Source organism: Giraffa tippelskirchi, chromosome 1, assembly GCF_054371585.1.
Source record: "Giraffa tippelskirchi isolate mGirTip1 chromosome 1, T2T-mGirTip1v1.2.pri, whole genome shotgun sequence".
In the NCBI taxonomy this organism is placed as follows: Eukaryota; Metazoa; Chordata; class Mammalia; order Artiodactyla; family Giraffidae; genus Giraffa; species Giraffa tippelskirchi.
This window is the reverse complement of record NC_137275.1, coordinates 87,877,868-87,896,372: the sequence shown is the minus strand read 5'-3', so window position 1 is coordinate 87,896,372 and position 18,505 is coordinate 87,877,868. Positions and strand designations below refer to the sequence as shown.

The 18,505-nt window shown below is 35.0% G+C and overlaps 1 protein-coding gene across 30 annotated transcripts in view; it reads left to right on the top strand.

Moving 5' to 3' along the window:
- The window catches only part of UBE2D3 (ubiquitin conjugating enzyme E2 D3), a 68,654-nt gene that overhangs the window by 46,123 nt on the left and 4,026 nt on the right, over positions 1–18,505 (top strand). For 11 of the 30 annotated variants that reach the window (XM_081483749.1, XM_081483952.1, XM_081483738.1 and 8 more), the window contains 5 exons: positions 7,922–7,985; positions 8,074–8,105; positions 13,958–14,035; positions 15,021–15,126; positions 17,366–17,459. In XM_081483749.1, coding sequence (XP_081339875.1) covers positions 7,922–7,985; positions 8,074–8,105; positions 13,958–14,035; positions 15,021–15,126; positions 17,366–17,459 — 374 coding nt within the window. Of the gene's footprint in view, positions 1–7,901; positions 7,986–8,055; positions 8,106–13,957; positions 14,036–15,020; positions 15,127–17,365; positions 17,460–17,889; positions 17,940–18,505 lie in introns of all 30 variants that reach the window. The other 19 variants (XM_081483727.1, XM_081483881.1, XM_081483724.1 and 16 more) reach the window with 4 other exon arrangements.

The window sequence follows — 18,505 nt, the reverse complement described above, 5'->3', positions numbered from 1 at the left end:
ATGCCCTCATCCATCTCCTAGGGTGGTATTTTATGTTTCTCAGTATAGGTTTAAGAGGCAAGGTCTGTCTTTATCGTGTGGATTCCCATGGTCATACAAATCTTTAACTTAGTGAAAGTTTTGAAAGAAACTGACTCTTAAATAAAATACAAGAAATAGCTTATAGTAAGGGAATGGACTTTTAATTAAGTTTTCCCCAAATTGATGATACAAAATGTGTCTATGCTACTTTAGTCATTATAACTTTGATGCAAAATGGATGGCAGAGATTGGAATAACATGATTGTGGAATGTGGTGGTAATTATTATACTTAATATCATAATTAATTATTGTGCTTGACCTTACCACAGTAGTCATCTGAGTTAAATTTTGCCAAGTCCTTGAGAGAAGGATGGAACTAGATAAACTAGAAAAGGTTATTTGGGAAGTTACACCTCAATAGCAGAATTAATTAAATAGGAACTTTGTTTTTGTAAATGTTGGCTTTGTTTATGTTGCTCTAATGAGTAAGTAGTGGTGGTCATTAAAAGAATGTTTAGCAGAATGCATAAATAATAGTTATTGGAGGTTTTGAATCTTACTAGTAACTTATGTACCCATATGTCTGCTCTATAATTTTATTATTTATAATTTGTTCTTGTTTTTTCAATTTATAAGCTCGAGAAACAAAAAGCAAATACTCAGCATTATGTTTAGACTTCTGCTCTTAGCCAGTATCTTTCAGCCTTTTCATGTTTTACCTCTAAGAGCCAATTGTCAAATGATACTGTGTCCCATGATGATAGAAGCAAAGATCTTCTTCAAAATAAACTGTAGGCTTTTGAGTCCCGCATAAAGAATGGTGGTCAGACTCATTACTGTTTAATCATGTACCTCCAGATGAAAACACTCACTGGCTTAAGCTATACCTGTTTGTTGGCTTTTAGAGAAAATTCACTGACTTATTTTTCTATGGGTCTATTTAGGCTTTTAAGGGGAAGGAGAAGCATATTTTCCCAGTGGGAGAAGGCCTGGATTCTCTCACTACCAGGTGTTCAGGAGGTCTCAGGAAAAGCAATTCAGAGGGAGCACATCATGGCGAAGAAGTGTCTAGCTTTTTTTTTTTTTAATGGACAGTACAGTTTTCAGCATTGTGCCCTACTTATTATTAGGGGCTTCCCAGGTGGCATAGTGGTAAAGAATCTGCCTGCCAATGCAGTAGATGCATGAGATGCCAGTTCGATTCCTGGGTCAGGAAGATCCCCTGGAGTAGGAGATGGCAACCCACTCCAGTTTTCTTGCCTGGAAAATTCCACAGATAGGAGCCTGACATGCTGCGGTCTTTGGGGTTGCAAAGAGTCGGAAGCAACTGAGTACACACAGATAAGCACACGTAGTTAACATGTTGTTGATCCATCTTAGTGTCCTTTCAAGGTGAGTGGAGTCTTAAGCTAGTGTGTGGCAAACTCCCCTGCCACCTATTTTCTGTTTCAGTGGTCTTGATAGTTGGTTAAGAACCCACCTGAGTAATGCTTTTCTCTGTGGTCGGGAGGTATGGTCAGAGTACGAAGACTTTGTTCTATATATGAGCTGTTCTTTCTGATTCTTGCCTCTGTTCCTCTTAAAACTATTAGGAAGTGAAGAGCTGACAATTGAAGTTGTTCATATAATTTTATAAATTGTTTTTGTCTCTAAAGCCTGTGAAACCTTTAGGTTCTAAAGTCATTTTATAAGGTGAACACCAAAGACAAAATAGCTTTTGAAAATTCTTGGAATAGATGCTACATTGGAAACTGATCTCAAATCTAATAAATACAGTTCTTCTTGCAGTACCACAAATAATTGTTTTCTTACTTGACTTTAAAGTCCGCGTAACTTGAAAAATGGGTAACTTAGGTTCACACTGAGTATAGTGAGGTACAAACCAACGGTGAATAAGGAGAAACAAGAAAACACCAATTTTCTGTATCTTGTTTAATTTGTGTCATTTATTCCTTGAGTAAAATGAAGAGTTGGGTTGGTGGGATTGAAATTTTTGTCTCCAGTCTTTCCTTTCCCCTCTTAAGGGGGCACTAATGTAAAATGGATAGAAGACCTATTTCCATAAAATTGTAAAATTAAAGTGATCAGTGTGTTAAGGTAATTTTCATCCCTGGTGACTTAAGTTTATGTTCCTAATGTAGTTATCTGTTCATCTATCCTTTGTAGCAGAAATTCTACAATATGGTGGGTGAGGATGGTCTTTGATATCCCATAAGTTAAGTAAAAGTTTTGTGTGGGCATCTGTATTGGGGATAGAGGGTCAGCAGTTCATCAGACTATTAGAATTCCTAGTCTTTGTCACAAATAATGACATGTACATGGCTAGGAGTGTATGAAAATGTGAAGAAACGACAGAAACCAAATTTAGGATGGTCAAAAAAATTTAGGATAGTCTTGTTAACTTGTCAGGGAAAGGGAAAAGGGTATGTGGGGAGTACATGAAAGATCCACAGCACTTAAAATCTGAAAGAGGTATGGTAAAAGGATCTAGAAAGTCAGTTATTTGTAGTGTACTATTGCTAGTACATGAAAAAATCCAAATCTCGTTTGTCTTGCTTAAAAAGCGATCAGTGGCTTCCCATTGCCTGTGGAATAGTCTTTGCCATAGTATTCAAGACTCAAAAGATCCAGCCCTGATTAACCTTTCTAGCCATATCTGCTACTCTCTTAACCTGTACCCCATTGTGTGTCTGGTATACCAAACTACAAGCAAGTTTTTAACAAACTGTTTTCTTTCACTCCCTGGATTTTAATTTCTCTATCTTGAATGCTTATCCCCCTATCAAGACCCAGCTCAAATGTCACTGGTTTAAACTCAGGCAAGGTTAGTGATAACCGTTTCAAAATTCACAAAGCAGTTGAATGCCTTTTAAGTATTCAGGTTGTTTGAAATGTAATTTTTTATTTTTTTATATTACGTCTACTTTCTTTTAGTCTATTGGGGAAGGCATTCATGGTCTATCTTGTTACTTTCAGGCGTAACATGCTTGACACCAAAAAGGCAATCTCCATATAAATGAATAAATGCTTTGGTGAAATAAGCTAATATTACACTTTTTATTTTAGAAATAGATTTCACTTAATTTTTAGCTTCTGTCACTGAAAGTTTAGCTCTTTACTAGATAAGACACATGATTTCTTCCTGGTTCTCTAGTTTCATTTTTGAACTTTGCTTCATTTATGTTTCTTATACATGTTACATCCAGGTTAAAGCAGTACATCGTGTTTTCATGGGCTAAACATGTATAATAGTAATAGGGGCCAGGTAGCACTCAATGGTTATCTCTATTTTTTTTGTCCCCCTACTTGGATTTGTTAGGAGAAAACTGGAGTAGTTAACAATCAAAGCAGTGACTGTAGGAATTAGAGCAAGCTACAGCCTTAGGAACTGAAATTGCGTATCTGTATGCCAAGTTTGTTTTTTATCTCTGCTGCCCAATGTGGCCTCTTTTTCTTTGGATTCATCATGTAATTTCAGGGCTTGTGCCTGCCAATAGCTCTGGGTCACATCCCTACAGCTCCTGATTAGCAAAGGAAGGAAATGACCTTTCCAGTTTTTAGCTTCAATTTGAAAAATCTCCAGTAGGGATAGAGGGACAGACTGATACGATCAGGTTCTAGCTTGCCTTATTTCCAACTCTGAGCTAACCACTGAAGCTGAAGGTACGAAATTCTGTGATTATCCTTTCTGAATAGTTGGTTAATGGTAACTAATAATCATCCCACACTACAATCATACGTTTAGAGTAAGAGAAAAACATTTCCAGAAAGTTAAGGAAAGGTGGTTTGAGCATTTGACGAAATGCTGCATAGAAGAGCATCTGAGATGATTTCTTCTGCTTTTCTCATGTTTTTTCACTGCTCAGATATTTTTATGTCTTGTTTATGCTATGGACATAATAATGTCATGAGAATTATTTGGTATCTTTGAAGTAAGTCCTTGTATTTATGTAAAAGATGTTTTGATCCTTAAAGTTAGGATGTTGACTTTAAAGTAGATTTTGATACATAAGTTAATTGGCCAAATAATAGATCTTTGAGTATTAAGAGATGTCTTAGTTATGGAGAACTTGGAAAATAAGGCATTTACAAATTATCTGAGGGGAAGAATAGCCTGAAATTATGGGAGTGAATAGCTGAAATTCAGTGCTAACTTTTCCTGAAATTGTTCATTCACTCGAAAGGAGTGAATATTAGCATATAAAGGCTTAGTGATTCAAAGATGTCCCTGTGCAGGAAAACTGTTTCAAAATATCTTCTTAGGCATTTTTCATAAAATGTGCAACTTTTAGTAGGATGTAGATATATTCCAGGTCAACTGTAGATTCCTGAACTTGATTATGAAGTGGTTTCAGCATCACTTTAGTAATGTGTTTAAGTACATAAAAGTACCTTATTTGGGATAGATCTGTGTAAGAAACTAATGTTAGTAATATTTGAGTTCAAATGCTTACTAGACATTTTTAGGGAGAACTGCATGAAATTGCAGTTTCTGTAGTTCAGAAAAGGTCAAATATTAACAATTCCGTACAGTTCAACCTGGGCTTCCCAGGTGGCACTACTAGTAAAGAATCTGCCTGCCAGTGCAAGAGGTGTAAGAACTGTGGGTTCGATCCTCTGGGTTGAGAAGATCCCCTGGAAAAGGAAATGGCAACTCTCTACAGTATTCTTTCCTGGAGAATCCCCATGGAATCCCCTGGCAGACTACAGTTCATGGGGTCACAAAGAATCGGACACAACTGAAATGACTTAGCACACACCCATGCAGTCTGGTGAAATGGTTTCTTTAAAACCCATCCACAAACAGTCCCTGAATTGCTGACCTTATGTTACTAATGTATATTGTAGCATTAGCCAGACAGTAGCTAGATGATTCGGAGAAGGCAATGGCACCCCACTCCAGTACTTTTGCCTGGAAAATCCTATGGACGGAGGAGCCTGGTAGGCTGCAGTCCATGGGGTCGCTAAGACTGAGCGACTTCACTTTCATTTTTCACTTTCATGCATTGGAGAAGGAAATGGCAACCCACTCCAGTGTTCTTGCCTGGAGAATCCCAGGGACGGCGGAGCCTGGTGGGCTGCCATCTATGGGGTCGCACAGAGTCAGACACGACTGAAGCGACTTAGCAGCAGCAGCTAGATGATTATGTTATAGACAACTAAGCATAAAATTTCATCACACAAGCAAAAAATTTAAATGAACTAAGGCTATAATAATGTAGCCTATTTATAAAGCAGCTTTATTTTGTTTAATAAATGAGTTGAGCACCTATCCAAGAAATCTTGCCTTCAAGATGGGTAGTCTGCTTGCTGAGTACCTAATACATTAAATACCAGATAGTGTGCTAGAGTACTTGATCCATTCATCCCTTCAGAACTTCTGTAAAATAGGCATTTCTATTTTGGAGTGAAGGAAATACGCTGGAACATAGTGGGTCTAAATTGGATTAAAAATGATACTCCACTATGATCATGTTTAGGGAGGAATATATTCATCGTTCTTATTTCATGTTGCTATGTTTGAGCATTTGAGTTGTATGCACAAGTTTGTATTTGGTTTTAGTAGCATTTTTGTGTTAATTTATTGTATAGGAAAGCGGTGAGGGTGGTTCAGAATAGGTACATTCTTTTTTTGGATTCTTAAGTTCTTTAAGAGGAAATCAGACTGCATAAGTTTCTGGTTTATCTTTTTCGTTGAGCCAGTTAAACGAACTTGTTAAAGAAATTTGAGACATGGAAAAAAATTCTCTTCATATCAGTTAGGCTGTACTCGATTCTTAACTACAGTACTTCATGGGAGTTAATCTGGCCTATGACCAAGTCATCTGGATAGCTGATTAGTTCAAGTTGCCAGCATTATTTAGTTTTCTCAAAAAAACTATGATTCAGTTCTAAGCTAAAGGGGTGTGTGTGTGCGTGTACTTGGTTGTGTTCGACTCTTTGACCCATTGACTGTATAGCCCACTAGGCTCCTCTTTCCAGCTTAGTTTCACTTGTGTTGCAGGGTTTTTTGTTTTGTTTTGTCTTGTTTTAGCTATTTGCTTAACTCTGGGATAAGAGCTTCTGTAGTTCCTACCCTTCAGAATCAAAGTGTTTAGAATTAATCTTCTCAAATATGTTGAACATACGAAGTAAATTTACTTAGGCAACCGTAAAGGTCTGATTTGAACTTCTTGTCCATCATCTTAAAATTGACTCCTGGCATTCCCTGGCTGTCTTGATAAACTTATAAGTAGTTGTAGTTTAAGTATCAGAAGCAAATTGGCAAAGTGTATATCAAGGCACTTTTTTGTATAACCTAATAGGTGTACAGCACAAGAATTCAACGTGTATAGTGCGAAATGATTACTCTTAAGGACAATTCTTTATTGCTACTTTTTTTTTAAAAACGAATGAATCTAAACTCAAATTTCTAAACAGTTGACTGTTTTCTGAAGTGCATTATTTTGACCATGTGGTAAAGGCAAATATTTGTCTCGTTATCTTCTGGAAGTGTATTCCTTGCCTTTTTCTTTGAAATCCATTATTGTCTCGTGTGCTCAGTCACTAAGTCGTGTCTGACTGTGACTCCATGGACTGTAGTAGCTTGCCAGGCTCCTCTGTCCATGGGATTTCTCAGGCAGAAATACTGGAGTGAGTTGCCATTTCCTCCTCCAGGGGATCTTACAGGGTCTACAAATCCCTATGCTGTAGAAATTTACATACTGGTATATAGAGATAAGGCTGTATCATAAATTTTTTTAAAACTTGTAAAGAAGCAGCTTTGTTTTCTTACAAGATTATCCGTATGGGTTATACACAAGTCATGGAAGGGCTATATACACTTTGGGAATTAAGGTCAAATGGAATTGTGGAAACTCTGTATTTTGCTATGAGCAAACCACTTTTCTACCTAGAAAGATGGATTGTTCCAGAGTAATACTCAATGTTGAGTAAAAGACAAGGTGTTGAGTATAGGGATAAGGAGATCAAACCAAAAAGAATACTTACCTAGCCCCATGAGAGATTTTAAGGAGAAAATGAAGTCATTGGGTAGTGTGGGTCAGAAAGAACAGTATTTAAGAAAGTAGACATTGATCAAGATAGGGCCTGTAAGATGGTCTGAAAGTTCAGCAAATAATGTGAATGTTGAAGACTGCCCTAAGTTCTTAACTTAGGAAAGTATCGGATTACAACATTTTCATTTTCTAAGACACCTTTTGTTGGTGTACAGACACACGTTGAAGATAATGAGGGTTTGGTTCCAGATGACTAAAATAAAGCGAATATCACAATAAAGCAAGTCACACATATTTTTTATTTTTGGTTTCCCATTGCACATAAAAGTTATGTTTACTATAGTCTGTTAAGTGTATAGTAGCATTATGTCTTTAAAAATGTATATGCTTTCATTTAAAAATACTGTATTACTAAAAAAAAATCATCTGAACCTTGAGCAAGTTGTAATCTTTTTTTTTTTAACTGACAGAGGGTTTGAAATAGTGCAAGAAATTATCAAAATATGGTACAAAACCAAAATGAGCAAGTGCTTTTAGAAAAAGGGCCCAGATAGCCACAAACCTTCAATTTGTTTAAAATCAAAGTACCCTCCCAACCCTCCCGCAGTATCCATGAAGGCATTCAACAAAACAAGATATGCCTGTGATAAAAATTCATATCTCTGTGTGTGTATGCTTTCATGAACCCTTAGCCAAGGTGATTGTTCTGGTATGCGTCCATAAAATAACTATGCCTAGTGTGTCCCAGGAACTAGACTGGGGTTGGTTATGTTTTCTTTTTTCATGGAATGTGTTGTTGATGTACATTGTGATTGTGTCCCTTAAAAAATGGTGTGAAAATAACAAAGCTGATGACTTTCTGTTACGGTCTTATGACCCAGCATTTTCTATCTTGGTGTAGGAACTTAGTGATTTGGCCCGTGACCCTCCAGCACAATGTTCTGCAGGTCCAGTTGGGGATGATAGTAAGTAATTTTCAAGTTGATTTTTATCATTAGTTTCAAAAAAGCTTGTGTATTTTTAGACAATAACAAGAGTATTTTCTTTTTCTAGTGTTTCATTGGCAAGCCACAATTATGGGACCTGTAAGTACTGATAATTAAAAGCAAAGACTTAATTAAAAATGCAGCATTAATCTAGTTTGTAATTTTTAACTAACTCTTTATAGCTTTATTTCATTACATTGTAATTCTATTTGAGATATGCCATAATTGTATTGCTTTTGAAAGAAACTAGTCATTTGTTAAGTACAGTATAAATGTCTGCCCCTGGGTTCTATGTTTAGCATTTCTGTGACCTGCCAAATATCTCTTCTAATTTTCCCTCATAGCAGTGTAAAGTATTGTCACAGAGCTTCCTCATTTACAGAGCCAGTTAGTTTTCTGACCATATCATGGTGTTACTCAGAGACTCTCAACATGTAACTGCCTAAAATCTAGCTTAATTTTATTATTTTGATATTTTGAGTTTTTATAGAACTTTAGTTTCATATAAAATTTGAATATTTTTAGGTAGAAAGTGATATTTTGAATACAGCAAAATTCCTTTCTATCCTGGGTAGATAAGAAACTGTATTGCTGGATAATTGAATGTTCAGAATTATGGATACCATCTAAGAATTTCACAGAATTAGAGCGCAGTAAAACATCTTGGGGTAAGACTGTATCTTGCACAATACTTAACTTTTTTTTGACTTGGAAGGCACGTGAGGATTTCTGTTCTGAGTTGTGTGTTTGTTACTGAATTTTCTGCTTTCTTACCCCTTTTGGTATTTTAATTTCAACATAAATGGCAATAATGTACTAGGTAAGATAATAGTAAGTAGTTCATAATTATAAAAGAGGAAATACCCTTGAAAAGTTAACCAGAGGGTGGGTTGGATTAGCACATGTTTATTTAACAGTTCTGATTATAAATAAGATGGAAGGGGATATTTTTAATAGTTTAAGAGCACATGTTTATTTAACAGTTCTGATTATAAATAAGATGGAAGGGGATATTTTTAATAGTTTAAGTATGTCTGGATTATCCTAATGAAAACTACAGAGTCAGGATTGTTTCCACTTACTTCCAGGTATATTTTTACTGTTTTAAGTGCTTGTTTTTGTCTAATTGGTAACAAAACTGTGATCTGCCACTGCCCTATGCTTCCCACCCCCTTTAAATATACATATTTATGTAACTCATGGCTGACCCAGTTTGACAGTGTTTTAATTTTTATCCGCATGCATGACTTGTGGGATTTTATGACTTCCCCAGCCAGGGCTCGAACCCGTGCCTCACTGCAGTGGAAGTACTGTGTCTTACCACTGAACCACCAGAGAATTCCTGACCCACACAATGTTTTAAAAGTTGACAGTCTTTGCATAAAAACCTCCTGTCTAGGCTTAGGATGGAATAGCAACTGCTTCCTTTTTTTCAGATGAGATGTGTGTATCTGCCACAGTTTCTACCAAGTCCACTTCGGCACTTATATTTGCAACTTGTAGAATTTCCCATTATAGATCACCAGTTTTCAAAGCACAGAATTCAGTACAATGCCTTGCCATAGGTGAACCAAATAAAACTCATCTTTGATTCAGAGGTGCTTTAAGATACTCTCATAAAAATGAGTTGTCAGTACTAATAAAGTATGAAAGAGTTGGTAGTCAAGACTTGTGATTGGATGGTGTGTGTAATAAACCAGTTCTTTTAAATCAATGTTATGTTTTTCTGCTTGATTTTTGAAACTGCTTTTTTATTTATTCCTTTCCAAAAGTTCACCTTTAGTAAATCAAAGTGAAGCATAATTGAGGAGCTCATTAGTAGTCTTCCATAGAAGATTGCTTATCCTGAAAAAATTTTTGGCTGTTTAATTTGCTCTTATTTTCAGGAAACATTTTTCATTTATTTCATATATGTATTTCAGATTATGACTATTCTTTGCTAATTTTTTTTCCAGCAACTGATTTTCTTCTTTCAAAAACAAATATTTTATTTTCAGAACCCTACCCCCAATTAACAAGAGCAAAAATTATACCATGATAGCATAGTTCTGCTTTAGTAACGTTAGCCTCTGAAATTTACTGGTTTTCTAAGGAAGTTAATTCTCATTGTTGGATAATTTCAGGAATTAGTCAAAAGTTATTAAAACTCACCCAAAATGCAGATTTTAATTGTGCTTCATAAGTAAGCACCGAAGTTTCGATGTCAGCTTGTACATGGTTAACAGTTACCCTTACTATTAAGTATATCAATGAAACAAACCATGTTACTTTGACTTTTGATTGTATCTTTGTAATAAAACATCACAGTTTGATTAGATAATTTTATTTTGTTCGTAGAGTTACTATTGGATTTTGGTGGATTATAGTAAGGAAGTGCTCTTGATGATTGAGCAAAAACACATGATTCTTAAAACCTGTGTGCTACCTTATTCTTTCTGAAGACAGGTACTTGGATCACATATGCTGATAAAAAATAAAGCTTTGAAAGAATTGACAGACCATTGCTAGTTACGTGGTGTTTAAATTTTGTTGGTTATTTTGTACTAAGGGAAATTTCCATAATGAATTGATGCAGTGAGAAGAAACTTAATTTCTTTACCTATTTCTGATATTTATGTGCTTGACTTTTTAAAATTGGAAATGGAACTGTTAGAAGGAATTTTGAAGTTATTTTGAGAACCGTGCTAACTTCATTCCACCTAATCTAAGATAAATAGCCTTTCACATACTGTGTATGTGCATAATGTAATTGTTGGCAGCCTGAGCAGAATCAACTACAAAAACTATCTGAAGTAAAATATTTGGTCCATACGAAATGTTTTATTGTTACACAAGGGTGAATTTTTCAGTTTATGTTGACTGTGATGTTTTCCCTGCAAAGGCTAATAATACATGAAAACTCATCTTTAGTACCTTACTTTTTTTAAGGAGCTGTATAGCATAAGAGGAAAATTAAATGTTAAATTTTTGTTGACTAATAGTAACTATACAGAGCAAGGTATTTTTAAAAGGGCGGCCAGCAGTTTGGACTCAAGGGAGGACTGTATTATTTACCTTTTAAAAAACATTGAAGCATAAGATGGACCCTACAGTATAGGTAGGATCCTGTGGGAAAGGAAGAATATTCCAAGTGTAGGGGAAAGAAATATGAGAAAAAGGATATGTGAAGCATTATTTACTGTGCAGTAAGAAATGTATTCTGGAGAGGAGGTGAAAGATGAGACTAGATTGTTGGAAACCAAATCATTACAGCACAGGAATTTGAACTTCAGTCTTGGCAGGCTGTGCTTGATTTCAAGCTGGAGTTAACTTTCTTGAAAAGACCACTTCAGCATTAGGGTGAGGCATAAATTGGAGGGAAAACCCAGAGTGAAGGCAGGAATACCAGTAGTAAACCATTGCCATGATGTAGACAAAAGTTAGTAAGCTTTTGAACTAAAGCAATGGATACAAAGGAGAGGAATCCAGTTCAGAAGACTATTGAGGATTTTTGAGATTTGGTATCTACTATGAGAAGATGGGAAAGAGTCAGTGATGAGATCCTAGTTTGTGGCTTGACTATTGTGGTTTCAGTTTTTGAGACATCTGAGTAGAACATATTCAATAGACATTTGAATATGTGTCCTAGAAGGAATAACTACACTAAAGATAGATCCTAGGATTACCAAAATAAGTGTGGGACAGGAGATAGAAGCAGAATATCAGTATATCATAGTTGCCTTAGGGGAAGAGTAGAGACAGACACTGAGGGAGGAGCAGTTTGGACTAATTGTAGCAAAACCAGGGTAGAAAGAAGGTTTCTAAAGAGATCCATTATGTATTCTTAATTTCTAAGATTAGCTCAGTTTGTTTATCAAAGTATCCCTTTTTGTTTTTCTTGGTATATTTGTTTGATTTATGGTAAATTCAAATGTAGAGCCTTAGTTTTTAGGTGACATAGTTTGGTTACCTTTAGATCATGTATGGTTTTTACCAGTTTTTCCTCTTTGCTGGAGTTTTGGTGTTAATTTGTAACACTGAAATATTTTCATTCTATAAGTTCTTATTTTTCTTGAGCAAGTGAGATGAGATTTGACTTTGACTAAATCTATTGTTAGACTACCTTTAAGAAGCCATCGGATGTAGTGCTTGATTGTATGAAACTTGGAGTGAAAGCTTAAGCAGATTTTTTGGGATTGAGCTTAATGAAAACATGTTTTCATTAAAACAGTTTACCCTTAAATTGTTAACTGTATTTGGTAAAAATGTATCTTCCATATGAGCCTATTTTATAAAAGTGTATGCTATTTGAAGCATCTATTTCCAATTAATATAGTCCTATTATTTAACAGTGATATGTTAATCTAATAAATTTGGATCACATTCTTGTGTCTTTGATTTTTCTATGCTTTTCAGATGCTTTTTTGCAGTCTTAATTTTCTTGAATTAGAGTTTTGTAGGCATTATGAAGCAGAGGGACTTAGGAAAGACATTTAAATAGTAGCTCTCCCATTAAAGTAGTACATATCTTTTAACTTGATCATCAGTAAACTGACCATTCTCCTTTAAACCACAAGTGTATACCCTTGTTCATTTCTTCATAATAACTATACAATTTCACGTATGTCTCTACCAGACTGTAGACTTAGCAAGATGAGAGATTATTCTCTGTCTCTTTCACTTACCTAGTAAATAGAATGGAGTTAGTAATTCAACTAATGTTTAATAATTTTACAGAGGGGTGGGATTAAATGAGCTGTGGACTACAGTGTCAGCCCTGTGAAGGTTATTTGCCCTGCATAAGTAGTGGGCATAGTACAATAAAAGGTTCATAATAGCACTGTATACATCCTCACTCAAATGGAGAGGGATGGGTATTGATAATAATTCAGTTACTACAGATTTTCAACCACATTTTCAGGTTGACTCTGCATATCCAGAGGCAATTACTCAATTCCGTTTTTTAAAAAAATTCTTTGACCTTGAAATCCTTGACCACATCACCTTTTCATTCTTTGTTTTGTTGGTTTTCAGAAGACCTGGGTTTGAATCCTGGTTTTATCATGAACAAATTGTATAGTTCACTAAGTTACTTTAAATCCTATTTTATTTACTCATGAAATGGCAACAGTATCTTTTTCTTGGTAGTGGTTAAATTAAATGTGGAATACTAGTAAATTTCTCCCAAATGTTACTTCATACTAACGTTATATGATGTTTATTTACTGAGGAGTTTTTCATACTCAAATTACAATGAGCAAAACATTTAAGGATAAAAAGTACTGCTGTAGCTTGAAATTTTGTATCTTCTGTTTCATGTGTGCAAAGCAAACATCCCTAGTTTTCCAAATCTAGTAATTTTGTGTATTGACTTACTGTAAAGAATTTAGTGGTGTGATTTTGAAGAAAAGACTGTCATGGTTTTATTAAATTAGAATTTTGAGGGGCCAATTGGGAACTAAACTTATTAGAAACTTCCTTTGTTTCTATTCTACTTCCCCTATTGAAGGGAGTTATGTTTACCTACAAGAGATAAATTCTGGTTTGCCAGTGACCAGAATGGCCTGTTAAGGTACAAAGCTGTTTGTGTATATATGACTGTCATTAGAAGAAATACTCAACAAATAGATGTAAGCTTTATTTTCAGATTATAATTTGATACATTATTATGTAGACTTCATTGTTAACTGTACTTCATGAGAACTAGGATCTAGAACCTTGTGTTTCTGAATAGTTTTTCTAAAATTCTTTGACTTCATGTAAAATAGGATCTAAATTAGGATTCCTTATTCTATAGTAAATATTGCGATTTTTTCACTAATATGAACTTTATCGTGGAATAATTTAGACTATTTTCATGTAAATAGGTAATTTTGCTTCATATTAGAGAAATGCTTAGAAAATAAATGTTAACATGAATTATTTAGCAATCATTTTAAATAGCAGAATTAAGCATATTTTTCTTTTCACAGAATGACAGCCCATATCAAGGCGGTGTATTCTTTTTGACAATTCATTTTCCTACAGACTACCCCTTCAAACCACCTAAGGCAAGTATTTCCCCCACCCCCAAATCTGAGTATAGATTTGTATTTTATTCCAGAGGAATACAACATTCCAAGACATTAGGGTTCTGCATAAGTTAAGGCTAAACTGGTGTGAATGTATGATGAATAATTGGGGCTTGAATGTATATACTGAATTAAATCACTGATGGTGAATGCTGACTGCTAGCCTTTAGTTAAAAGAAGAGCTAAAACTGGATTTGAACTGTATAACTGGAGGTAAGAATTGCCTTACCCTTTATGTTGCAAGGCTCAAATATACCATGTGAAAGCATTTTTCCCACTTCATTGTGCTTATACAGATTTGGATCAGTAATTCTAGTGTCTTATGTTGGAAATGGAGGTTCTAATACATACTTTTGTACCTTGATGCCTTAAATGAGCTAGTCTGTATGCTTTGGTCTACATCGGAAAGTTTCTAATTTGTTACTGAATCCTAAATTCCCTTCAAGTTGCTCCTTTGATACTCATGCTATGGTAGGGCCAAAGTTAACCTTTGTTTTTTGTTTTTTTTAAATTAGTTTATCTATTTTTTTACTTTACCATATTGTATTTGTTTTGCCATACATTGACATGAATCCACCATGGGCGTACATGTTTTCCCCTTCCAGAACCCCCTTCCCACCTCCCTCCCCATCCCATCCCATCCCATCCCATCCCTCCAGGTCATCCCGGTGCATCAGCCCCGAGCACCCTGTATCATGCATCGAACCAAAGTTAACCTTTGGAACAACCCACCATATCACTGATAATAAAATTTTTGCCACATGGTTACATTTTCCATTTTAATTAAAAAGAAGAAGCCCCTGAAGGATCTTGGTCAGACTCTGGATTCTTTCATGTGTATAGCTTTTAGCTATTAGATTTTTTTAATTTTTACCTATTTTTAAGTGTAGCTACAGTTTTTTTGCCAAAGTTTACAATGCTTGTTTTTATTTGAGAAAAATAAAGTGTTTTTTTTTTATTTTAGGTTGCATTTACAACAAGAATTTATCATCCAAATATTAACAGTAATGGCAGCATTTGTCTCGATATTCTAAGATCACAGTGGTCTCCTGCTTTAACTATTTCTAAAGGTAAAATACTAGAGGCTTTGATTTTTCTAATAGTTAAAGGAGTTTCATTTTTGAGCTGACTTATCTAAGTATTTTTATAATGCCAGTTTTTTGATAAAGATGGGGAAAGGAACAAGAAGTACATCATTTTTGCTTTTAGCGGTATTGATTAAAGATTTTGTGGAAAGGAGTTAACATTCAGATGGAGGGGGAGCATTATTTGCAAATAACAATAGCAGCATTTAATAGCTTTCTTAGTATATTTTTCAATTCCAAGCCACTTGTACATCTCACTCACTTGCTGCCATTTAGCAAAAATGGTATACCTAAAGTTAACAGAGCTTTTGAACTTGAGATTTCTTATGGGAAAATTCTGATTTCATTTTCCTGTGTTTCTTATTTTTTAGATAAAAAACCTTTTTAAGAAACCTTTAGTTAAGTGTTCATGTATCATGGTAGTTTGTTTCCTACATCATAATAGTCTAAAATGCATAGTCTTGGGAAAGGTTTCTAGATAAATTCTGCTCTTCTACTTTAATAGGGATCCGTTGTGTGACATCTTTAATAGGTTGTCTGGTTTCCACATTGATGTTCCAGATGGAGATGGAATATCTCTCCATCTCTTTCAAACAACTCTGGTGGCTTTTATGTCACTTTTACCCCACAAATAAAAGTCACCTACCACAAAGCTACCTAATGGGAAGGAAGTCTGCCTTTTAGTAATTTTCAGTTTTTGATGCTGGCTTACACAAAATGAGTTTTTAATGTTGCTTATTATGACTATTTCAGATATTTGAGGATAGCAGCTAACTCGAAGCATTCTCATTTTCTGGCTGAATACTTAATGTAGCATTCCCCAGATTATTTCTTGAAATAATTTAATTTTAGTTTTATTTTTAGAAGTGTGGTAAATGCAAAGTGAAACAGGTTTTGTTTGTTCATTCATTTGTTAAGGCAGGGCATCTAGCCTTTTATGTCCTTGCACAGTGCATATGAATCTCTTTGAAGGGACTGTCTAGCATTCCCAGAATTTTATTTGATTAATCAGAAACACTTATGTGGGAGGTGGGGACAATTTGGGTAAATGCTGCTGTCGTTCTTTCAGGTGCAGCATTAATTTTAGGCCCATTTTTCACCCCGCTGGATACATTCTAGTTTCTTTCCAGGTCAGGTTCTCTTTTAACACCAGGCACCTGGTATGAAGAAGACTGTAATACTATTTTCCAGGTTTGTTTAGTTTTACCATCATTGGGAATGTACTGTAATACGGCACACTTTCTGTAAATGCAGATTTAGTTTCATTTCTGATCCTGCACTTGAGTTTAAAATCACATTTTCTCTAATAATGTATTTTTTTTCATGGTATTGCTATTATCTTCATCCAAGGATTGTCATAACCACATTAAGCTTTTATATCATAAACGTTTTGTAAAACTTTGCACAGTGGCACATAATTCATAGTCACAGTGAATTAGATGCATGATGAATTAGTTCCAATGATGCTTCACATCTTTTAAGTTAATATTTTGACTAGGTCAGGGTGAGAACTGTAGCTGAAGAGCTACTCAGTAGTAGATCTTGGTGGGTTTTTTTTTTTTTTAATATAACCAAAATTCTTGGATATGGTCTCTACCTATATATAAATTCTAGGAGATAAAACCTGTAGTCATTGGGGCATTTGGGTGTTTTTGTGAAACTCCCCCGAGAGTAGGGCAGAAAATGGATTATTTTATCAAGCCAAACAGCTAAGCATATATTGCATAGCTGTACTCTTACTCAAAGTCCCCACCACCACCACCCACCTCCCTCCAGCCATTACCAAGAAACTCCACTTCACTATTTCAGAAGGTTAATATAAAGAATTCCCTGGTGGTCCAGTGGTTAGGACTCCATGCTTCCACTGTAGAGGGTACAGGTTTGGTCCCTGGTCAAGGAACTAAGATCCTGCGTTCAACGTGGCATAGCAAAAGAAAAGGTAATATAAATTAATATGGCATCATTTCACTATCTCAGAACTTCTGAATTTGGCAGATTTTTGTAGCTAGTCAGTAAACTAACAAATATCTATTTTTAGAATCTCTTATCTACCAGGAACTTGTCTTCTATGAATCAAAATCTCTGTAAAGCTTTGTCTTAAGGAAATTAAGATAGAAACTAATCCTCTTTTGAGGATTGAAGTTTATATTATAATGCATGTTTTTAAATACTTTCATTCATCCAAATTCCCAGTGGTGGGTAATAGACATTTGTTTTCTTCCAGTTCTTTTATCCATTTGTTCACTGCTATGTGATCCAAACCCAGATGACCCCCTAGTGCCAGAGATTGCACGGATCTATAAAACAGACAGAGATAAGTAAGTATGTAGTAATTTGAGAAAACAATATAAAAAGTGGCTCTTCTTAATGAGTTAGTATTATATATTTTGCTGTAAGTTGTGGCGTGATGCCAAGGAGACTTGACGCTTGTTTCTGGTAGGATGGTGGTTGAAATGTGCAAAAAGCTAGTTATTGAAATGTGATTGGTTTTTTGTTTTGTTTTGTTTTTTTAATTTCCTAGGTTATGTTTTCTTTTTCTAACATGTTCAGCAGTTTTGTCACTTTCAAGTTTGAGGAAGAAAGGTATTTTTTCTTCACCCCAATTACATTTAAAATATATATATATATTGGTACTGTTGTAAAAAAAAATTTGGTCTAAATATTTTATATATTGAATTCTTTATGTACAACTTTACCATTATAATTTCCGTATGATATAATTAATGCTCAGTATACTTGTTCAATTAGGTACAATAGGTTAGCAAGAGAGTGGACAGAGAAATACGCTATGTTGTAGGGTAAGAGGATCTGCACATTATGGTGCGCTTATTCATGGTACTGCCAGCACATGAGTGCTGCATGCGTTAAGGCACTGTATTAACTAACTGTTACTAAGGTAGCTCATGTGGCAGTGTCTGAAAACTGTACACTTAACTGCTTGATCTCTGTTTAGCGTGAAAGTATACCCAGCAGTCATTATTGCTTGAGAGTATTTTTGCATGGCAAAGCAGTTATATAGCACCAGTAAGAAATGAAAATTTTAGTATCTTTGTCAAACTACTGTAGTATTTAAATTTTAACTTTAAAAATTGGTATATTTTAAACTTCAATACTTTATGGAATGTGGTAACTTAGTTAAAATTTTGCCAAGACATAATAATGTAAGGGATAAACACTTTTTTAAGCCTCACTATCTATACTAAATGTTCATTACTGACAAGCATGCATTAGTGTCAGCTATACCTTGTGGCTACCTATATGCTAAATGAAACCTTTGTTTTAAAGTGCTGGCTTTATGAGAGGTATCCTTAAGTGAGGTAACCACAAATTGGTAGACAAAGAACTTAAAGTTAGAAAAATGGTT